The following is a 24,566-nucleotide window of genomic DNA, read 5'->3' on the forward strand; positions in this document are numbered from 1 at the left end:
AAACCAGGGATGAGCACATCGCTTTTCCTTCTTCCCGGAAAGAACCGCCGGAGCTGGCGCTGCCTCGCTGCCCCTCGCCTCCTCCACGGGCTGTGGGGTCGAGCGTGTTCGGCTTTGCCCCACTCATGGCAGAGCATAGGCGCGGAGCTGTGAGTTTTGAACTAGGGTAATGTTATTGTCAAGCTGCCTACAAAAGGATTAGTCTTCTTACTCTTCTTCCACCCCCCCCTTAAAATAGCAGCAGGTAGGGAGCAGAAAAGCTGATTTGTGCCCTGACTGAGTTCTTTAGTCGTGTCACTAGGGCATCTTCAAGGCGATTACTCGGTGGAGGTTTTGATGTTGTCTGTTTATGTCTTCATTTACTTTTCTAAAAATAAGTTCTCTTGCAGAAGGCTTGCATCATAATCTTTTTTCCTGATACTCATTGGTAAGAGGAAAAACCTCAGTTCTGTGACTTTGAAAACTTATTCTAAATGCTTGTTACAGAGGGCTTTTAACAACTTAAAAAAAGCTGTTATTTTTTTGCCTTTTCTTCATATAATGAGCAGTGTCTATTATAGCTAGTTTGTAAAGTAATGACAAGAATGCTTCCTAAGGTTGTTTTCTGAACTATGTAACCAGAAACCCAAGACATCTGAAATTAACATTTATTCAGCTCACACTTGAGCAATGTGAAGCTAAGAGATGAAATGTACTTAATAGAAGTTGTTGCTAACAAACAAAATGTTGCTTGTATAAACAGTTGTGTATATATGTTAGTATATTCTTTGACAATGGCTTGTTTTCTTTTCAGTGAAGAATAATGTCCTTGTTTAAAGCTAGAGACTGGTGGTCCACAATACTTGGAGAAAAGGAAGAATTTGACCAAGGCTGTCTGTGTGTTGCTGATGTTGATAATAGTGGCAGTGGGCAAGGTAAATTCAGAATTACATGGTTGCTGACTTCTAAGCTACAAAGCTGCAAGTTTGCTTTGACCAATGCATACTGAAAGCTTGTTAGCCAGGCTAGTTAGCTAGTTAAAGTCTGCTCTCTTTAACGTGTCTTTGTAGGCTTAAGACCAATTCTGTGCAATTTGTCTTTGTATATTTGTAGGTTTCTAAACATCTTAACTCTTGCTTGTGTTCAGTAGTAATTTCTCCCATGTCTTATTCCCTCAGTGGTAGGTATCTTTAAAATACAGCATTTCAGTTAGTCACGGGAGCAAACATACATCGTAAGCTGCTGAAAAATCTTAAGAAAAAAAGGTGAGAGCTAAGCTAAGAAGTTAAAAAAAAATCAAACTGGAAACAAATACCCCTGGAAAATAAGGAGCCTTTGAAATAAGTGACTCTGATTAAATCCATAGAAAAAACTATGTAGTAATTAATAATGTGGAATGATCTTTGCTGTCAGGGGGAGTTCTTGTGATGTATGTTTTTCAAATTAATAAATATTTGGGAACTTTATAATATACTTGTGTTCATCTTGAAGTTCTGTTTTTGCTCAGTAGAGTTACCTGAGTTTGATTTCACCATTGCCATAGTCTTCTAAAAATTGTTTTTGTTTTTGATTTTCCCTTTTCAGGAGGATTTGAACAAAGTTGAGCTGTTACTGGTTTGGTGTACAGCTTTTTTCAGTAGAAATTCATAGAATCTTTTAGGTTGGAAAAGACCTTTAAGATGAAGTCCAACCATTAACCTGACACTACCAAATCTACCACTAAATCATGACCCTAAGCACCATGTTTGCATGTCTTGTAAGTACCTCCAAGGGATAGTGATTCAACCACTTCCCCGGTCCAATGCTTGATAACCTTTTCAGTGATGTATTTTTTCCTAATATCCAATCTAAACCCCCCTTGGTGTAACCTGAGACCATTTCCTCTTCTGTTACTTGGGAGATGCCCACCTTGCTACAGCCTCCTTTCAGGTAGCTGTAGAGTGCGATGAGGTTTCCCCTTGTCTTCCTCTTCAGGCTAAACAACCCCAGTTCCCTCAGCTGCTCCTCACAGGACTTGTTCTCTAGATGTTTCACCAGCTTTACTCTTACTTGAATGTGCTCCAGCAACTCAATGTCTTTCCTGTAGTCAGGGGCCCAAAACTGAACACAGTATTTGAGGTGTGGCCTCACCAGTGTGGAGTGCAGGGGGACAATCACTTCCCTGGTACTGCTGGCCATGCTATTTCTGATACAAGCCAGGGTACTGTTGGCTGCCTTACCCAGCTGAATATGAACCAGCAGTGTGCCTAGGTGGCCATTGACCAACACCTTCAGGTCCTTTTCTGCTGGGCACCTTTCCAGCCACTCTTCCCCAAGCCTGTAGTGTTGCATGGGGTGGTTCTGACCCAGGTGCAGGACACAGCACTTGGTCTTGTTGAACCTCATACACTTGGCCTCAGCCCATTGATCTAGCCTGTCCAGATTCCTCTGTAGAGCCTCCCTACCCTCAAGCAGATCAATATTCCCACCCAACTTGGTGTTTTTCTGCAAACTCAGTGAGGCTGCACTCAATCTTCTCATCCAGATCATGGATAAAGATATTGAACAGCACTTGCCCCAGTACTGAGCCCTGTAGAATACCACTTGTGACCAGCTGCCAGCTGGACTTAACTCCATTTACCAAAACTCTTTGGGCCCAGCCATTCAGCCTTTTTTTTTTCCACACAGCAAAGACTATACCCATCCAAGCCATGAGCAGCTAGTTTCTCCCACAGGAGAATGCTGTGGGAAATAGTGTCAAAGGCTTTGCTAAAGTCTAGGTAAACAACATCCACAGCCTCTCCCTCCTCCAATAAGCTGGTCATCTTCTCATACAAGGAGATTAGGTTGGTTGAGCAGGACCTGCCTTTCATAAACCCATGCTGATTGGGCCTGGTCACCTGTGTGTCCTATATGTGCTGTGCGATGGCACTTGAGATGATCTGCTCCATAGCCTTCCTTGGCACTGAGGTCAGACTGACAGGCCTGTAGTTCCCTGCATCTTCCTTCTGCCCCTTTTTGTAGATGAGCATCACATTTGTCAACCTCCAGTCAACTGGGACCTCCCCAGTTAGCCAGGACTGCTGATGAATGATTTAAAGTGGCTTGATGAGTGCTTCTGCCAGGTCCCTCAGTACACTTCTGTGGATCCCATCTGACCCCATAAACCTATGTGTGTCTAAGTGGTGTAGCAGGTCACTGACCATTTCCCCTTGGATTATGGGGGCTTCATTCTTCTCCCTATCTTCCAGCTCAGGGGGCTGGATACCCCGAGAACAACTAGTCTTACTATTAAAGACTGAGGCAAAGAAGGCATTAAGTACCTCAGGCTTTTCTTCAGCTTTTATTTCCACTCACATCCAATAAAGGATGGAGATTCTCCTTAGCTCTCCTTTTGTTGCTAATATATTTATAGAAACATTTTTTAATTGTGTTTTGTGCAGTAGTTGGATTAAGTTCAAGCTGGGCTTTGGCCCTTATCAGTTTCTCCCTGCATAGAATCCTAGGTTGGAAGGGACCTCAAGGATCATCTGGTCCAACCTTTCTAGGTAAGAGCATAGTCTAGACAAGATGGCCCAGCACCCTGTCCAGCTGAGTCTTAAAAGTGTATAATGTGCTGGAGTCAACCACTTCCCTGGGGGGATTATTCCAGTGGTTGACTGTTCTCATTGTGAAAAAATTTCCCTCTCATGTCCAATCGGAATCGCCCCAAGAACAACTTGTGTCCATTCCCTCTTGTCCTCTCCATGTGACTCCTTGTAAAAAGGGAGTCCTCATCTTTTTTGTAGCTACCCTCACACAACATCACAACATCCTTGTAGTCCTCCTGAGTTGTGTGCCCCTTCTTGCAAAGGTCATAAACTAATTATTTTTTTCCCCCTGAGTTTCAGCCAAAGTTCTCTGCTCAGCAAAGCCAGTTGTCTTCCCTGCTGGCTTGTCTTTTGGCGCATGGGGATGACCTACTCCTGTGCCTTTAAGATTTTCTTCTTGAAGAACGTTCACCCTTCCTGGACTGTTTTGCCCTTCAGGACTGCCTCCCAAGGGACTCTGTCAACCAGGCTCCTAAACAGGCCAAAGTCTGCCCTCTGGAAGTCCAAGATAGCAGTTCTGCTAATGGCCCTCCTTGCTTCTCTGCGAGTCAAAAAGAGTATCATTTTGTGATCACTGTGCCCAAGAAGGCCTCCAATGATCACATCACCCACAAGTCCTTCTCTGTTTGCAAACAACGGGTCTAGCAGGGCGCCTTCCCTATTTGGCTCACTCACCAGCTGTGTCAGGAAGTTGTCTTCCACACACTCCAGGAACCTCCGAGACTGTTTCCTCTCCACTGTATTGTATTTCCAGAAGACATCTGGTAAGTTGAAGTCCCACATGAGAACAAGGGCTAGCAATTGTGAGACTTCTCTCAGCTGCTTGTAGAATATTTCATCTGTCTCTTCATCCTGTTTGGGTGGTCTATAACAACCTCCCACCATGATATCTGCTTTGTTGGCCTTTTCTCTGGTTCTTACCCATAAACACCTGACCCTTACATCACCATCATCAAGCTCTAGACAGTCAAAAAATTCCCTAACATACAGGGCTACCCCACTGCCTCTCCTTTCTTGGCTATCCCTTCTGAAGAGTTTGTAGCTATCCATTGCAACACTCCAGTTGTGCGAGTCATCCCACCATGTTTCTGTGCTTGCAACTATATCACAGTTTTCCAGCTGCATAATGTATTCCACCTCCTGTTTGTTGCCCATGCTGTGTGCATTGGTGTAGATGCAGTTCAGTTGGGCTGATCCCTCCACCTTTTTTTTGGGAAGTCCTAATTCCTTTGTGACTGGTCTCAGGTGCTTCTGTGGTTCTAACACATTAATAACCCTTGAGTCTTTGCTGCTGTGTGGGTCTCCATCCCCTGCTATCACTGAGATGGCAGACTTGAAGGACCTTGCTAGCACACTGTCCCTCAAACATCGGTGTGCTGCTCCCAGACTTATCTCTAGCAAGCCTAGTTTTCTCCCTTTCCCCCTTGAAATCTAGTTTAAAGCTTTTTCAGTGAGCCCTGCTAACTCCTGCATAAAGATCCTTTCCTGCCCAACCCCCACCCCCCAAGCCAGGTGTACTCTGTCTGTTGCCCACAGGCCTGGTGTCGTGATCAAAAACCCACAAATTCTGCTGGAATTTTGAACAGTCTTTTCCTCATGGAAAAAAATGTAATTGATAGAAAAGCAGGACTTAGTGTGGTGGGAGTGGTAGTCTGCTGGTTTATTTACTTTCTCAGCATTGTATTTTCTCTTTGTTTTTAGACTAGGCTCTTTTTCTTCCAGAGTTCAGGACCAAAAGTAAATCAGGTAGTTGCAATTGCCTAACCGCAGGTCAAAATGTCCTCAGTTAAGTTCAAGTATTTTTAAGGAATTAATAACTAAAATGGATTTAGTTTACTGCTGATGGAATGCTTGTTACTGAACTGAGGAGAAGATGAGAGTGGGGAAGGCATTCAGTATTCTCTAAATGAGGTACTTGGGGGTGCAAGTTTTTTGCAGCTGAGGAAGAGAGGAAGCAAGCAGTTGTTCTGAACTTTTTTGATGTGGAGTTCTGTGGCACTATGCGAAACCTTTAGAGCCTGGTGAACTTGGTTTAGGAGTATTTATATGTCCTCCTGACTTGTGGACAAGTTTTATTGGTTTGATTTTGATCTGCATTGATATGATGATCTATATGTAGCCAAAATAAGTACTGGCAGTCAACTTGGGTTATTCACTAACAATCAAATGACTACTTGCTTAAAATACTGATTCCAAAGTAACTCTGATGTAACTATTGCATTCCACTTTGAGATAATGGAGAGCTGCCTTGCAGAAAGGGACCTGGGGGTACTGGTTGACAGCCAGCTGAATGTGAGCCAGCAGTGTGCACAGGTGGCCAAGAAGGCCAACAGCATCCTGGCTTGTATCAGGAATAGTGTGGCTAGCAGGAGCAGGGAAGTGATTGTACCCCTGTACTTGGTACTTTTGAGGCTGCACCTCGAATACTGTGTTCAGTTTTGGGCCCCTCCCTACAAGAAGGACATTGAGGGGCTGGAGCGTGTCCAGCGAAAGGCAATGAATCTGGGGAAGGGTCTGGAGCACAAGTCTTGTGAGGAGCAGCTGAGGGAACTGGGGTTGTTTAGTCTGAAGAAGAGGAGGCTGAGGGGAGACCTTATCGCCCTCTACGACTACCTGAAAGGAGGCTGTAGCGAGGTGGGTGTCGGTCTCCCAAGTAACAAGCGATAGGACAAGAGGAAATGGCCTCAGGTTGTGCCAGGATATTAGGAAAAATTTCTTCACTGAAAGGTTGTCAAGCATTGGAAAAGGCTGCCCAGGAAGTGGTTGAGTCCCCATCCCTGGAGGTATTTAAAAGATGGGTAAATGAGGTGCTTAGGGACATGGTTTAGTGGTGGGATGGCAGGGTTAGGTTAAAGGGTGAACTCGACGATCTTAAAGGTCTTTTCCAACCTAAACGATTCTATGATTCTAGAATATGTCTCAAGAGCAGGTGATCTCAAGGCCTAGCTTTGTTGACCTGATGTAGTAATTATCTGGCTTTAGTTTACATTTGGATAAATGTCATCGGTCTCAATCTTAAAATTTCACACTTCTGCTGGTGTGATACAAATCCAAGATGGAGAAACCGAAAGCTTGAATTACTCTTTAAAACCAGAATGGGACTTTTTAAGAAGCATTGAGCATCAATCTAAAATGATGGGATAGTAACAGTGGTCAGTGCCACCACCATGATAATTGCCATATTGAACCCTTTGCTGGTAGTTTTTAATGGATTTGCCAAAAAGCTAATTGCTAATCTTAGCCTAGAAGACAGAGCATATCAACATTTATTGAATCATGTAACTATTCTATCTTTTTAGGGTATTCTTTGAAACACTTCTGAAGCAAATTGAATTCCACACATGCTATTGTATTCTGTAGTCTCCTTTGGTTATTTTTTTTGTAGATAAAATTATTGTGGGCAGTTACATGGGATATCTCCGAATCTTTAATCCACATCCTGTGAAACCTGGAGATGGAATACAACCTGAAGACTTGCTATTGGAAGTGCAGTTACGAGAACCAATACTGCAGGTGGAAGTGGGAAAATTTGTTTCGTAAGTCAACAAGGGGCTATGTTGCTGTTTATTTAAGGGGTTAGATGTGATTTTCTTTCTTTGTTTTGGGGGTGAGTTTTCAATTTCCAGGCGTAAAACTATTAAGCACATCTGTGAATACTGTAGTATGCAATTGATCTGCTTCTTGAATCATCTTGATATGAGAGAATGTTTATTTAATATATATATGGAGGATAATCTTCCAGATACTTGTATGATTTTTTCTAAGTATGTAGAATAGGGAAAATCTTATATTGAAAGCTTTTTTAGATCTTTAATTCCAGTGAATTTAGTGGAAATAAGTGGTCAGGTAGAAAGGAGATACTGTGACTCTAAGGAAAAGGCCTCCTATTTAATTGGCTGCAAGAGAATCTACTTAGGAGAACTTTATTTTAAAAATGAGTGAAAAAAACAAATGGATATGAGGATCATTGCTCCAAGCAAGTATTATTCAACAACCACATACATTGCTCTCTTTAAATTTACTTTTGTACCAGCTGCATGGAACCTAAATTAATTGAACTATAGGGCAGAAGTCATAAACTTAGAATCCTATATTTGCATTCTTCTTCTCCCAAACCTAAGTAGTATTTACTGCAGAGAAAGTTCAAGTGCTGTAACTATAGAAAATGTTTTAGATCATTTCACAGGGTGAGGCATTAGAATTCCTGCACAGGGTCACTCCATGAGTACTTGAATAAAAGAAGAACCATTTCCAACTGATGTAGGCCTTTCAGCTTGTGGCCTTTGGTCTCGGAGCACAAGTCTTTCCTGTGGTTAGTACAGTTTTTTCTCTCATTTTAAAATAAAGTTCATCCTGCACTATTAGAAGTTAATTTCAAATTAAAATGAGTCCTTTAAGAACTCATTTTTAAAATAAAGTTCTCCTAAGGAGATTCTCTTACAGCCAGCTAAATATGTGTTCTTAAAGGATTCATTTTAATTTTGAAATTAACTTCTAATACTGCAGCATGAATTTAAGAAGATTAGTGCTTCTGAGTTTTTATGCTAGTATCTAACACACAAACCTTTGGATTTGGCACATACCTGAAAGTAATTTCAACATGTTACTTGAATTTCATCCTGTATGCATTTTACTTGGAATTTGTCTGAAAACTGCTTTTTTAACCTTCTTTACAGTGGTACTGAAGGACTTCATCTGGCTGTGTTGCACTGCCGAAAACTCTGTGTATATGCTGTCTCAGGTTAGTTTACAGATACAAGCTTTCCAGTGATTTTAAGTCTATTCTAAACATTGGATTAGGTTAAAAGCTAAACTTGATATATACTGTGTTTGCTTTTCATCCCTGAAGAGCTGCAGTCATGTTTTTTAACTCACTCATGTATGAAGAGGAAAAACTAGTAATTAGGTCTATATATTTCCCAATGGTGAACAGAGATTTGCTGATCTGCTCAGTGCTTGCAATGCTGTGATATGTGTGATGGCCTGTGGTCGGTACTGCTTGTGAAAAAGTAGTTCTCATTACAGTTTTAGGAGTGGGTGTTACTGTCCAGCATGCTGATGAACAAATGGTTGTTTAATGACAACTTACTTTTTAAAAATAAAACAATTACAATTATTTGTGAACTCAGAAATCCAGATAACTACTTAGAAAGCCAGAACATTGGTAATGTAGCCCAAGGGAAGATAGGAGGTTAATACTGGCAAGAAGGTGAAACTACTATGTTTTTTCTTAAATCTTCTTTCTTCTACTGCCTTTGTCTGGAAATTCTAAGTGCTGAGTTCTCTCTGTATCTAAAAATGCAAGTCACAAAATACCTATTCTGTGCATTGAACTCTCTCTAATAAAATCTTTAAAGCAAAGCACAGGTTTAGAGAGATCTATTGATTTTACCTCCATCTTCAAAATTCAATAGACAACCATATGTTGTTCATTTCCTGCATGCAGGGACAGCTGTGGCTCATTTCATTATAAGAGCATGGTTTTCTTGTAGGAGCAGCTTGCTTTCCTATTCACAGCCTTGTAGGCAGATGGGTTACAAACACTTGTTCTCCTTCCAGATTCTGTTTGCCTTCTAGTTATCTTACCTGGAGACACCTGTAAAATTGGTTCTTGAGGGGTGATAATTTGAGAGGTACTGCAGTTTTCATACTTTCCCTTCTCTGTAATAGTGCTTATGTCTTAGGATTGTAGCCTACCAGTACAATTTTTATTAAAACAATTTATTTTAAAATTTATATTAAAGGCATGCAGCAATAAGTTGGTCTAAAAATTTTTTTGTAGCTATAATTTGTTGTTTGGTCTACATGGCTTAACCGTTTAAGTAATAATAAAAGTAAAGTTTTACAATCCTTTAATGGACTTTTCATACTAGTTTGTAAGCATTTGTGCTGTAATGGTATTTTCTCTCATCTGAACAGGTACTTTTGAACAAGCTTCTTTGAGAAATAACAATCACTTCTTTATGCTTCTATGGCAAATTAGTTTCATCAAGTGGGATTTTTACTTGCTTTATAGATGTTGCTATATCTGTTATTCATAATAAAATAACTATGCTGCTTCTCCTTGACATATGAAAGCATCCTTCAGGGCTGAATGAAGTATGGCCTGGATATTGCATTATAGTCAGTATACACAGATTGACTACTTTCTGTTTTCCTCTGGTGTTGCTACTTAGCTAGTTACTTATCCAGCCAGGGCTTTTTCCCTCATGTTTATTCCAATCCTTTCCCTCATGTGGAATTACCCCTGCTTTAGGGGCAATTGCTTAAAAGCTATACTGGATTTTAGTTGGAGAAATTACCCAAAATGTTAGCATATGCTACAAATATTTAATAGCATGTTGTTTATGATGATGTTGGAATAATCTTGGTATACTTAAACTGTGGTAGGATTTAGCTTGGATATCATTGACTCAAACCACCTTTTTCAAAGGCTTGCATTTTTTTTTTTTGCTTGCTAATATTAGTCCTTAAGTTTACTCTACATGATGAAGAACTTTGTTTTCTGCATGGCATACAGGAAAGACTTTGATTTTCAAAAGGGAAGCTTTAGGTTCAGTTTCTTTAGAAAGACTTTGAATTTCTGCTAGTTCCCTGAAGGAATCAGGAGACTGAAGTCCATGTGGACCATTTCAGAGAATGTGATGTATATCATAAAATTATTTTTGTTACCATATGTTTGTCTCTTATCTCTGCACTGTTGATCACTGCATTGAATTTCAGACAGAGTAAAGGCAAGTGATAAATGTGCCCTAAGCATAGCTTTGTCAATTTGTAGCTAATGACTAGCTACAGCTTAATTTGAGGCAAAGACTATTACAGCTAAGGCTGGACTGTTAGATACAGTATATTCACTGAATAACTGGAGAATCATAATCATTCCCCTTTGAGCAAGCTTTTTTCTGATCTTAGAGGTGTGTCTAATATGAAGAAAAATACATTTAAGTAATAAAAATCTCAGCCTCTTTCTAAGTCTTTATGCCATATTTAGTATGATGAGACCTTATTTGTCGTTCTGGCCTTTAGACATTTTGTAGTTTGGTGATTTTTTTGCAGAAAGCATGGCATGACCCTTCATATCTCAGAGTCACTAGGGGTAAGTTATAGTTTTTCAGGTTTTTTTAAACTGGTATGCCTTTACTTCTTCCACATTGCATGGATCAAAGATATAAATATATACCCTTCATTTTTTGTAGGAACTCTGGGAAATGTGGAACATGGGAACCAGTATCAGATTAAATTAATGTATGAGCATAATCTCCAGAGAACTGCTTGTAATATGACTTATGGTCCATTTGGTGGTGTAAAAGGTAAGCTCCTTATTGCATATTCTTTATTAGTTGTTTAACTGTGAACAGTTAAAGTTTAAAAGTTAAAAAATTTCAAAATTTAATTGACTTAAATTTTGAAAGGCAACATAATGCTGCTGTCTAGAGGAAACCATCTTACTATAAATGATGGTACCTTTAATCTGATTCATATAGGAAATAACTGGAGTTAAGGTGAAGCAAAGAATATTAAATGTAGAGTAGTTGTTTCCTCACATCTTGATCAGGATATGAATTTACAGGGATAACACTGATTTCAAAAAAACATTAGAAAAACCCTGGCTCTTCCCTTGTAAAATACTTTAACATCTAAAATAATTGTTTTCTTCTGTGCTTTAATTCTGGTTTGCTTTTCTGCAACTTGCTTATCCTGGACAAAGAAAGAAGTTAGTATATTTATTCTCTGAACCTAAAATATCAAGTGTCCTTAAAAATATCTAGTGCAGACTCTAAAAAAAATAAAAAATAAAAAATTAAACTTTGATTGGAAAAACATAACCATGGAAAATACTGGTGATATGTTTGTAGTTTTGCATGAGTTTTATGGGTATCAGTCTTTTTTGAACTTGTGACACAATTGTGAATGTGTTTGCGTTCCAATCTGAAAGAATTTAGGTTGGTTCTACATGACAGCTCTTTCTCTTCAGAAATAAAGTTTGCCCAACAAAGTGGTAGTCATCTACACAAGTAGCGTCCCTAAACTGTTGGCAGAGTGACATCATTTTACCAAGGCAGAAAGTTGACTGAGTCAATATGGCAAATATGTGCAGATAATTCTTCAGTTCTGTGTCTGTAATAATCTTCTAGTAGTAATTCTACAAGGCTTTACCCTAATCTCAAAATTGTACCTGGGCTTAAATTCAGCTGACCAAAATTCATACTGATTGAAGAGATTTTCACCTAGTAATTTTGCACAACCACTTTGGGAAAAACAGTCAACTCATTTGTGTGAGAAGGGTGTCTATGCTATGAGTATCTTGAGGGGTGAGTGAATAGGGCATGGGCATATTCCTGTTAACAGCAGAAAGACAATACAGAGTTTCCTAAATCTGACAAAAGGGAATACTGTGCTTCCTGACATGCTGTAGTAGGATTGCAGTAACAGATGTATTGAGGGGATCGTAAGCTAAGAGTTGTGAGTGTCTGGAATGGTTTAGGGCTAAAACAAATACCCATGTACCACCATGCAGTTCTGCAGAATAAACTGTGGATTTTTGATGTGCATGTTTGTTTATCATGGAGATCCGAGTAGAGGTCTGACCACCAGCTCAATCTTTATGCCAGATCTCTCTCTTGTATAGTTTATCATGAGCTGTGGGGGATGCAAGTGATATAGTGAAGAAAATGTCTTTGCAAGCTAGGGAGACAGAACATAGTGCTTACCTCAGAACCTACTCAGCCAGCCAAACACTTTTCAACACCTAGGATGGTCAAAATGAAGGCCAATCCTGACAAAGCAGCAACACCACCAGAGGGAACTCTGGTAAGTTCTGCAAACTTTTATTGTTTTCTAGTAGCACTCTGCCCTGGCATGTCAAGCTGCTTGCTTTTTCCTTTCTTCTTCCCCATTTTCCAGTTAGCATTAGTGTGTTTATTGCTGTGGAAAAAGAATGACCTCGAGTCTTGTTTTGAGGTGGCAATAATGTTAATAAACAAGGAAGGCAGAGATTTGTGTAATAAATAATGCATGTTCATATCATAAGCTGAAGAAGCTTTCTGTTGAAAACCTAAATCTAGGAAAATTATAGTGAATGCTCAGGTAGCTGATAGGCTACTAAAGCATATATCGAAGCATCAGAGGAATAGGTAAAATGGACAGTGGAGAAAGTTCTTTTGGGGAAATGAAAGAATGTTCTTTTTTTGTAGATTTCCTGGACTGAATGTCCTTTTAATATGGTTTCCTGGGCTGTCTGATTAGATTTCTTGTCAAGGATGTGCTTTTAATCTTGCCCCTAGCCTTTTTCAGTGAATCTATTTCATTTTTTTAAGTATCATTTTTAATACCCTGTTTTCTCCTTGAGGCTTATGAATGACAGTGTTGTGGTTTTATTTCATCTTGCAAGACCAGCCAGAGTGAACCAGAAAGGAGGTCTATCAAGCATTGTTAATTTTGGTAAACAGATGCCTGTCCTGGTCTGGCCTGCCATATTATCTGTGTGTATCTTTGGCAGGTGTTCTGGGCTACAATTGAGAGCCAACCAGTCTGTAAATAAGCAAGGTGGTTTTTTTTTTTTTTTTACTGTCTGCCTTCCACAGGCTTCTCTGGAATTCTTGCCAGGCATCTGCTAACAAGTCCCTCTCGCCTTCAGCAGAGGTTAATTCATGATGGTGGCAGTGCTGTAAGTGTGCAGCAGTGAGTTGCTTTGCTAACAGTCTGACCTCTACACCACACTCTAGAAGTAGTGTACTAACAAAACATAGGGAGCGCTTTTGTTTATTGCCTTCTGTTACCGCTGTGACTAATGTGTGTCTTATTGCTATACTTGAGCATCCTTGAAACAACGTGAAGGTGAAAGAGGCACTTCAGAGGTCATGTTTACAGAGCTACTGAAGCAGACAGGGGAATGGCAGTTGAACAGAAGGAGGAAAGCATGTGTACAGGGAAAGCATGCTGTGGGAGTGTTGGGCAGGGGGGTGAATCTAAGTCCCCCAGGAACATAATCTTTCATCTGAGGAAGCAAAGAATGCTGCAGGAGTTGACGCAGAGCACTTGATCTATGAAGTTGCTCAGTCTTGCTCTGATTTCTCTTGCTGAAGATTATGCTTTTTGCTTTCCTATTAATCCTACACTTTCGGAGGTAAAGAAACTCAATTCTACCCAGCCATACTAGTTAATACTGGCAAAAGAAAAACAGGATTGAGTTTGTGTACACTAGTTTGTACTGGTGTCGTTTAACATATTTTTGACGGTTTTCTGTCCTTTCTTGGGACAAACAGTTATTTGGGTTCTAGTTAATGCCCTGTTTCTTTTTTTTGTTGGACTGCTTCCGAACAGTTGCATGTCAATTTATATGGATACTGCTGTAAATGATTGGTTTGCTTCTGCTTTCTCTTGGCATTCAGATTTCTCCTGTGATTTCTTCATAATGTGATTTCTACCCATGTGCAGATGTAGTCTGTGCTGTTGTAGTGGGCCACTACAGCTGTGGCCTTAACTGAGATGCCAAGTGCTCTGCTAGTCTCTTTATGCTGCAACGTTGCATAGTCAATTTTGAGAATTGGGATGTAAAGCCAGCACATACTTTCCATTTCCCATCCTACATTTCCTTTGGCTTCTGGGGTGGCCTCTGCTCATTCCTTTGGAAAAAGTTTCAATTTCCTTTGAAAAAGGAAGGCTGAACAGTGAAGAATGTGGCTGAGGCTTGCCTCTTCCTAACTGCTGCCCCCTGCTTTATAGAGAACCCTGTGGGGAAAGAGCTTGAGCATGCTCTCTGTCTGCAAGAACCTTTCACAGTGTGGGATGGGGGTAGGTAGGGTTGAAAGAGATGCTTAAAACAGGCTGAAACAGAAGTCTGAGGCTGGGTGACTGCTACTAAAATTGGGGAACAGTTCCCTAAGTAGGCATCAAGGTATGCATAGAAGTATGGAAGGGAATTCTGTTTCAATCCAGCAGTTCTTTAACTTTCTGAGTTGCTGAAAATCCCTCAGTTCCCTTTAGATCCTTACAGGGGATAAAGAGGCAGAGACTTGTTCAGACCAAACTTTCAGTTTTCATAATATTAAAGTTTGGTTTAGGTTGTATTGGGGTAGAATCTGGTTCTCTAATTTACAAAGCATCTTAGTGTCTCTAGGACATCTGTCTTTAAGGAGAAACTGTCTGAAATTTTTCTCTTTAATATTGCCTGACCTCTAGTCCTATCAGAGGGTTTCAGAAATTAAGCAGAATAGCTGTTAGAAGCACATGCTCTACTACTGTTTTATGGTTTGGTTTGGTTATGAAGCTTCACTAAGCTTCCTTCAGCTGTTTGTAGTTAAATGTGCACTCATAAACTCCCTGTGCCTACTCTCTGCAGCTTCATTAGGGAGGAGGGTTTCTTGTGGCTTCTGTTGCTGTGGTAGCTGGGGAAGAATGCCTCTGTAGTTGTTTGACATGTTCAAAATGTAGAAACAAACACCAGTAGCTGTGTATCATGTTCTCAGTCAGCTTCCTCCCATGTAAGTTCTTGCTCTCCTGTCCCTGTTAGTTTGTGGCAATTGTAGACCCTTGTTGTTTTATAACTTGGTCTGTTAAACTGCAAATCTGTTTAGCTGAAATGTGATGGAGATGTAAAACATACCAAGTACAACTGTCATTGCTCAACTGGTAATTTTTGATCACTTGTATTAAGAAAAAAGGTATTATAGGTTTCTCTAAGGAAAGAATTCTGAGGTAAAAAGCCCTATTTTGTAGTCTAGTTGTTAGCAGCTTCATTCTTGCTAGTGTTGTCAGTTAATGATTTGATGCTATGAGCAACTTTCATGTCGAAGAATTGACATAGATGTTCTCATGACAGGAATGTATGAAGACAATCAACAAACCCATTTATTTAGTTTCATTATAAAAGGTCAAAATCTAAATTAAAGAAACGATTAAAACTATGGAATAAAAAAGCCAAAGACTGAGAAGTTGTCCAGTGACTTGCATAGGTTAACAGTGTGCATTTGTCTTTAAAATAGCAGAGTGTGAAATGTGGTTGTCACCACTAGATGGTCCTCTCATTACAGTTATTGGTTAGTAGGCTGCATCTCTAAAGCTGCATTTATACTTGAACTGATTCTACAGATCTGTTTACTGCAAGATTTAATGAAGTATAGAAAACACAAATGTGCTTTCTGAAAACCTGTATAGCTAAAGGTGTTTAACTGAACAAAACAAAATGTATTCTGTTGTTTGTAGAACTTCAGCAAAAAGGTGAAATGAACTTGACTCTTACTTTCAGCAAAACTGTTAATGGGACAGGGATGTGGGAAATAACAAGGAAATCCCTTAGATGTTTAGCTAGAATCCGACACAAAGGTAACGGAAATGTTTAAAAAAGTAAATGGAAAAAACCTACAAATATGAAAATAATAAATCAAGCACGGTATAGGCAGAGTTAGTTGTGGTTTACAACTTCTTCAAAAATCTGTAGCAAAGGGAAGGATTATAATATAGAACTTTGCATTTCTTTGCTGCTTTAACTTTACCGTTGTTCCTTGCAGTCTCTGAACACTGGTGCTAAAATGAAAATGTGAAACTATCAAGAAGTGACATAGGAAGATCAACTCATCATTTTATATTATTGTTAGCTCAGACTTTCAAAAATGGAACTTAATTTTTAAGTCATTGCATTTGTTATGTAGAATGCATATATCGGCTTTTAATATTTCTGACTTCTTCCTCATGACCTTACTGAACTCTTCCTCGTGATCTTACAGCCATAAGTTGAGTTTGATTTTCAGTGCTCTGGTTCTAGCATATGGGTCTTTTTAGAAAGGATGATTCATGACAAAACCATGAGTTACTAGTGCTGAACGCTGGTTTTCAACCAAGTGAACTCTTAACCTAGCCACAAAATGTCACAGCCCTTAAGTAATGAACAGATTGTATAGTCTTTGTGTTTTACTTCAAATATAAAATTTAAAGAACCTGAGGTGACTCTACTGTAAGCATTTTTGATTTACTTTTTAAAAAAAATTGAAGGTGAAAAAGAATACAATTTTATGATTTGTATTGCAACCGTACCTATTGTGAGGACTCAACTTTACAGAAATTTTACTCTATATAATCTATTTCATCACATGATTTTTATAAGGTCAGATTACACTATTATGGCATCATGCAGTTATGCCTCCAGAGATTGCTGTATTAACAATTCAATTTTCATTATATGAAGTGATGTTTGCTGATAGCTTACAATATCTTGGAAAGTATTTTCTTTTTTCACACCTGTACTATGTCATTCTGGGTCTGTATAAGATACTTGAGTCAAGGGCCAAGTTATTTGGTAAGATTGTGTTGAAGAATCTTTGTAACAGCAAGATAACATAACACTCGTTTATGATTTTGTTTGGGAGAGGAGTGAGAAAGTCATTGAGAATCTTGGGCTTGTTTGGTTACCCAAACGCAAAGGTCTCTCTTTGTTACTCATCTATCAAAGATCTGAGTTGAGCTTCCCTAATGTGAGCAAGTGTGTACTTGCGCTTCTCTGGTTGCTGTGTGGCGCAAAGGCAGCTGCGCTGGTTTTACAACAGTGTGTGTCCTAGATGCAGCATGAGATGTGCTGGTTTAGAACTCTAGTTTCTGTACTGGATAGCCTCTCTCAAATGTCTTCTGTGAAGTATCAAGGTTTTTGAGGACAAGTAAATAGAATAGTTTAAAATGTACTGGGCTGGTAAATCCTTAACGATGGAACTTTGGCTGATTGAAAGTCACTGCTTATAGAAAGCTTCTGATAAATGAGTTGCATATTTTGACATTGTTGAAAGAATGGAATGGAGTGAAGCAAGTTAACTGAATATACTGTCTTGCTTAAGAATTCATTTTCTTATTCTTCTTTACGTAGCAATGTACCTCCAGTTCAGTTCTTAAGGCATAAATCTGCTGTTAATCTAGAAATAGTCAAGTCTTAAGCAATATTCTACATATTGTTTAATCTTTAATTACAGTTAAAAGAATGTTTATTGAAAAAAGGTGAGATTTTTTTGTCTATTTAAGTATGTACTGATTATATTTTGAGCCAGTATTGTTAAATTTTGTGATTGACATAATTTGCTCATAGTTTTGTTCCATTCTTAAATTTTTTGCTTACAGTTCCACCAAAATCATGTAGTTCATATTCTCTTTGGTAGAATTTGTATCTCCTAGGTCTAGTTCTTTTAATTAAAATAATGCTGATTGGGATCTGCTCTAGCTGTGCAGAAATTTTGGTTAATCAATTTACCAGTGTTAGCTTCAACTATATGAAATAATAGCAGTGAATCATCCTCATGTGGTAATATTAAAACTTGTATAGATGGGTAAGCACTCAGGGATAGTTAAGATATATCAGCCACTTACTTACGAGTTGCATGAATTTGGATATTGGATTAGTATAAGATTTGCAGGCTATTAGCATTAGGCAAAACTAGTTTTTAACTCAGGGCAAATAAATTCTTTTTCTAGCCTTTTTCTAACATGTTCTTTAGATAATTAGTGCTTCAGGTATCTTAATTTTGTACCTGCAACATATAGAAATAAACTCTGTCCTGTGCCTTGACAATCTTGTTTACATTGAGGGTATTTAGATGTGTGTTGTCCTGCCCTTAGAGAAATCTGAGACACACACATTAACTTGGAAAATCACTACATTACCAGTTTCTGTTGAATGGATTACAACTCAGCTAGCTTATAGCTGTTAGCCTAAATCCTTCTACATCTTGAGCGTCAACTGTTCTTAAAAAAAGAGAGTTACTGATGTGGAGCCTGCTTATAAGAAATGATGGTATTATGCTCTTATATAGTAAAAGAAAATTGCCCTTACTATGGCTTTGACAAAGTGTGCAGATCAGGCCACAATTTCATTCTTTGCCTTGTTTGCCTTGAGTCAGATGTGACTTATGCTTGAGAAAAGTGTATGCAATAAATTTCTACTGAAATGATAAAGAATGGAGAAGTGCTTTAAAGTTAAACCAAAAACACTATTACTTGAAGCTTAGGTAGCTTTACAGATTATCACATAAATTTCCTGTGGTCAGTTGTGCATTAGACTGGATGGTGGGCAGGATAGTAGCTCATATATGAACAAACAACAGCGTATAAGGAGTGAATGCTAAAATTCTATGCTTTGAGGACTGGTGTATGAAGTGCAGGTTTCCTGAGCTACTGGCTGAAATGCTTAGGAAGTGTGTGAACAATCACATGCTGTAATAGGAGGATGACCTTTCCCAGGTGTGAGGGTTGAGTTCTGTGATTGTTCTCCAGGGTTTAAGTGGTATGTTAAGGTGGGTGTATGAACACTCTCAATGCGTCCGGTTTTCTTCTTCAGTTTATGTTACTAAGATTTTTGCCTTCTACGTAAGAACTGAAGAAACAGCATATTGATATCTTACCAGTGGGGGACACAAGCTATTGGATTACTCTTTAATTACTCTTACTGATTTTATTTAGCGACAGAAAGCATAGTTTAATAACCTTGCTTTCTTAGTTGCTGAGTTATTTTTGAATGGTGTTCCCTTATAGATAATGGCTTTTTATTTTCACTGTAAAAGCAATATTACCATTTTGTGCAGTTCCACAAAATATACTTGCATTATCTAATAGATAAATAATCAATGAATTCATCTTGTTTTTATATAACCTGTTCAAATTTGTTGAGAAATGATTTAGAATTGGATCCTCCTAATAATGCGCAAGTTTTGGAATTTATTTTTAATCTGAAACCCTAATGCCTTAAGCTGGCTTCCAGAATAGTTCAGATTTATTTGAAGTTGTTCAGTGGATACTGTACCAGTAAAAGGAAATAATAAAACAAAGCAAAGGGAAGGAAAAAAGAAAATACAGCTTTGACATGAAAAAGTTACAAGCAAAAAAGTGTGAAAATACCTTGAACCTATCTTTTTCTCAGCAAATGGCCTTGAATTCATTTTACTTTTATTATAGCACTGGCCTAGAGGCAAAGTATGTTTGAGTGTTACAACAAAGAGGGTGCTATATGGAGGAATTTTTTTAATAATGAAATACAACATATGTGTAAACCATGCAACCTTGTAACAGGAAACTTTATAAGAAGGGTAGACTATGCTTAACTTTTCCACAGTTCTGCAAGAATGAATTTTATTAGGTGTTAGTCAGAAAAAAATTATCAGCTGAGTTTTATGCTGTAAGGTTAAATGATTCTTATGACTATGTTTAAATACAGCAGCAGTATAAATTTGGATTTTGATTTATTCGCTAGTTCTGTTAAGGAGCAAAATGTTTAACTGTTACCTTCCTGTTAAATTGCTTCTGGATAAGGACAGATTATTTGAAAGGCTTGGTCTCTGAGTTTTTTCATAGAATAGATCTGCTGATGGCTACTTCTACATGGTTTCTCATGTAACTTTGGAAACCCATTAGTGGTTTGTTTTGTTTGTTTGTTTTTTAAAATAATGCAGTTAGGACCTCTTCTCTAAATTCGACATATGAATGGAAGAATAATCAAGGAAAACATTCTCTGAATCTCTTAACATTCATTTCCTTTCACCTTCAACTTCTCTTAACAATAATGAGTAAGATCATAGCCTAACTGAAGTAAATACTCCCTTTGCCTTCAGTATGCCAGAACTTTGCTTCAGTAATACATTGCTAGATACATCACTTCATCTGCATTTTCTTTAAACAAAGCACTATAATTAAAACAAAGTAAAACCAACTGTAGAAATAAATAGCTTTGGGAACAGTTGTGTATGTAAGTGAAAGACTTATTTTTCAAAACTTTGATAGATTTTACGTGATGCTTTTTCTAATTTCTTTTATTGAAGTATGGTACCCAAATGTGTGCAGTCATTGTGCAGTGGTAGTGTAAAATGTTTTGTATCTTGCACGTGGGGTTATGGCTTCTGCAGTACTCCTGCCAAGAATCAGCAAGTGCCAAGCAGAACAATCATTACCTCATATGTTTTTAATAGCGCATGTATATTAATAATGACCCAATCTTGCATTTGTCTTTCTGGTGACATATTGTTGACTCATATTTAATCCATCATCCTACTCTAATCCCCAGGTTATTCGTCTTAGTGCTATTGCCTGCCATTCTCTGGTTTCCTGTGAGACAATTGTCTGAGATCATATCAGATGTTTTACTTCAGTTTAGAGATGCTGTCTCCAAAGTTTAGAAATGCAGTATGTATTATTACCCTGTCTAATAAATAGTTTGGCATGATGAATTTTCTGTTACTTCAAACCTATGTACAGCTTTATTATTTACATATGTACTTTCTTATTACATGTTCCAGCATTTCATGTGGATGCATTTGTTTATCAGATGTTTGCTGCCCCATATCTTTTTCATCCAAAAGAATGCAGTTTTAGTTTCTATTTAGTCTTTTGACTTCTCAAAGGGTCTTTCAGAAATGCACGTATGTAGCTTTTGTTTGGTTTTTTTTCTAGTGTTCATCTGTGACTATTCCATTACAAAGAAGTCTCTAACATATAGAAATTTATTTGGAAGATTACCAAACCCTTGTTAGTTGCTTTTCCTAGAGGGGTGAAATGTATCTTATACAGGCTATGATGTTTTCTACTAATTGTACTTTGGGTTATTATATTTGGCGTAAATCATTCCTATTAGAAATCACGCTACTATATCATTCAAGAGAGATTTTCTTGGAGATTTTAGGTAGTGGTGAGTAAGTCCGAGTGTATCCTCCAAGAACAGAAAAGAATGCAAAGCAAAGACTGTGAATACAATTTGTCTTTATCCGAAGTGTGAGGGAACAGACTAGCAAGAGGAGATGAAAAATCAGTGAAAATGTGGCAAGGTAATTTTACTTTAGATTCATGAGGAGAATTGTAATCTTGTGGTATCCAGTTGGTGCTGGTCATAGTCACAACTTGTTCTAGTCCTTATTGATAGGTTTATCGTTGGTAAACGTGGACAGCTGTGCATATGCAGATGAGTAAGATTTAAACAAGTGTTACCAAATAACTAGAAATTCGAGAAGCTGGAAAAAATGAAAGATTTTGGTAGACTTAATTTTATAGACTTGTTTCGTGTGGGACTGCCATGTTGTCCCCTGGGTGGTAATGCAAGCTTTGGTCAATGAGACTTGAATTTACATTAAACATAGTTCTTGCGAAGCAGCAGAGCCTCTTATGTTTAAGGGCTGGTGCTGTACAATGCTGTCATTTTAAGTGGCAAAGTTCTAAAGTTTTAGAGGAAACTGGAGAATTCTGAGGGGTTTAAAAAAGCAATTCAGCACAAAAAAAGTTTAGCAGACCAAAAAGAAATTTTTGAGTTATTGGATTAAAAATTAATTTTTTTACACAAAATCAATCTGTAACTTCACCACTCATTGCTGTGGTTGTCTGTTCTGTTCCCCCTTGTCAGAGCAGGTGAGTTTTCGTAACTTAGAGATAATGCAGCAGCATTGCTAAATTTTTGCATTTCTTCAACATAACTGAGTCAGATTATGAGCATGGTTTAATAAAGATAAACATGAATAATCCCCCAAAATGTGTTTGACTATAATGAATAAAAAGGACAAGGAAGGATTACAGCAGAAATAAAATGTATGCAGCTGCTCTTTAGTATGGTGATTGATTGGAATGAAAATGTGTGTAATTTTGCTTACCTGCAAAAGTAAGAAAATAATATCTTACAAGGTTAGTGGCAAAGCAATAAGATCATTTGAGTATGTAGCACACATTGAGTATGTGCTTCCAACAGTCTTAAAATACAAGATAACAAATTGTTCCTGCTTGCTAAATCTATGGTGTCTTTTCTGATTGCCAAAAAGGAAACCAGTAGGGATGGTGATTTTTTTGATAGAGATGTAATTCACTGACTCTTTTGGCCACAGTGTAAGAGTTAGTCCTTTCTGTATGTTGGTTACTTGTCTCGGATATATAGAGACAAATGATTTGAATGTGAAAAGTGGCTGTGCTTTATTGGTGTTTCTGAGGATATTTAGTCAAGCTGTTGACTTCTAATTTTAATGGGATATTTGGAACTTCTTGAAGAGGTATAGGTTTTCCACCTAAGATTGTATAAAGTAAACTAGTTTTGTGTTCTAAGCTTCAGATTGCTAGACTTTGTTATAAACTATTTTTAATGAGTTCTTTGGATGTGAGTTCAGTTATTCTGGAGAGCATTCTTCAGAAAATATTTTCAACAATTCTCTACCTCAAAAATTAGTCAAGAATCAAAGTTCTTTGGGAAGTGCTTAGGAATAATGAAGTTTCTTACTATAAGGAGACTAGAAATGGAGAAGTAGGAGGAAAGATGTGGAATTTCACTGTTTCAACATTAGGATTTTGTTATTCTGCTTAGTTGTAAGTTTGCAGGTCTGTCTTAAATGGAATTTTAAAGATGGTAGATTTATTGTATGATGTGACTTAGGAGCCTACTGATAACTTTTGAAACTACCTAAAATATTTCAAAATAGGGCCCATATTCAACTTTAATTGAGCTCAATGAAAGGTCTGCTATTGATTTGTGATTCATTACAAACATCCATGTGGCTTAATTATTCAGTGAAAGGCGATTGATTTGGAAGGGCAACTTCTGACAGTACTTGTCTTCATTTTTATTTGTGGGAGATTTGCTAGTTCAGAAAGATGTTCTATAACATTTATGTAATGTATGATAGGTGTATAACTTCAGATTTGGGCAGAATCACAGACTAGAATTTCTCCTACCTTCTTTAGAAAAAGCCTATGTCAGTATTGTAACACCTCTATGAATGCAGGGACTTCAAAGATTTCTGCAGTTGCCAGGGCTTGGAAAGTAGTTATGCAACAAATTAAGGCAAGAAGCAGAATTTAAGGAAAAAGAATTCTACCATTTCTTCATGAATCATCATTATTCAGGTTACATCTATGCATACAGCCGTTCTCCCGTGCACAGCTAATGTTCTTTTTTCAAGACTCACACTGTTTATACTGTCTGTAATTAATCTGCTGTATTGAAAAAAGAACAATTTTGATACTGCTTTCACAGCTGCCTGAACATTTTTCCTGAGACTATTTGTTGCACTAGATGGAAACATCCGCTTTCAAATGTGGGAAAAATTAATTGCTTAATATGAAGGTTGTAATAAACAAATTTTAGTCCTGTCATCTGTTTAGGGGAGGAGACACTACCTCCCCTACACAGTGCCAAATACCAAGTTTCTTTCAGTAGCAACTTTTGTGTGCTGGATGTTGCAGCAATGATACTTTCAGATCTCTATACTGCATGTCAGTCTTTTGTGCTCCTTTGAACCATACTAGTGTTTTTCCTAAGGGTCTTTCCACCACCTTGGGTCAATATGAGGTTAAAAGGGATTGTTCCCAAGTTGCATAATTTAACTGTCATCTCCTGTGGTAAGAGTTGGATCAAGAATAAGGGAATGTATTACAGGTCTCTAAAGGATTGATTGTGTGAGTGAGGGTTGATTTGCTTTTGGAGATACTTTAATAGTTCAAGATTCCCTTTCCATCTAAAATCCTCCTTATGCTTTATGGCAGGCAGAAATGTGCAAGATGTTAGGTAGAGAGAATACAGTATGGTGGCTGAGAAGCAAAAAGATGATTTTTCTCATGGCATCTCTGACCATGTGCTTTACTGTGTCTTGACCGGGGAGGCTTCTTACAGAGTGGGCTGTTGCAGAGAGAGCATCTCTTATGTTGGGACTTGTGAACGTGTTTTACTGCAATAATTTAATATCCGGAAGGGATTAGAAAATAATTAAAGCTAACATCAGTAGAATAAGGGTTTAGTATTTTCCTTAAACACTTTCCTTAGTTTCTTTAGAACTCCTAACCACTTTTCTATTTCCTTCCTGTTAGTGATTTTTCAATTCGAGCAGAAAAGCACTTAGTCAATCTCATCTGGAACATACGTACACTTTGTGCGTTGTTTGGGATGGGTACATGCATTAGCATTGAGTGATGTAGGGCATTTTTCCTTTTCCTCTTTATGCATGTTCAGGGTATTGCACTGCCTTGGCGGTGCTGTCAGATCCTCTGGCCTAGAATGAATGGCTGCAGCTGAAGTCCTGAACTTTGATC

General features: G+C 38.1%; 1 protein-coding gene across 1 annotated transcript in view; it reads left to right on the forward strand.

The window, feature by feature from the left end:
* The first annotated feature begins 71 nt into the window (after positions 1 to 71).
* The window catches only part of BBS9 (Bardet-Biedl syndrome 9), a 241,649-nt gene continuing 217,154 nt past the window's right edge, over positions 72 to 24,566 (forward strand). The window contains exons 1-5 of the mRNA XM_035890841.1: positions 72 to 149; positions 794 to 914; positions 6,934 to 7,084; positions 8,225 to 8,289; positions 10,745 to 10,858. Coding sequence (XP_035746734.1) covers positions 803 to 914; positions 6,934 to 7,084; positions 8,225 to 8,289; positions 10,745 to 10,858 — 442 coding nt within the window. The 5' untranslated portion in view covers positions 72 to 149; positions 794 to 802. The remainder of the gene's footprint in view (positions 150 to 793; positions 915 to 6,933; positions 7,085 to 8,224; positions 8,290 to 10,744; positions 10,859 to 24,566) is intronic.

This window comes from Egretta garzetta, unplaced genomic scaffold (genome assembly GCF_000687185.1).
Source record: "Egretta garzetta isolate BGI_Z169 unplaced genomic scaffold, ASM68718v1 scaffold713, whole genome shotgun sequence".
NCBI lineage: Eukaryota > Metazoa > Chordata > Aves > Pelecaniformes > Ardeidae > Egretta > Egretta garzetta.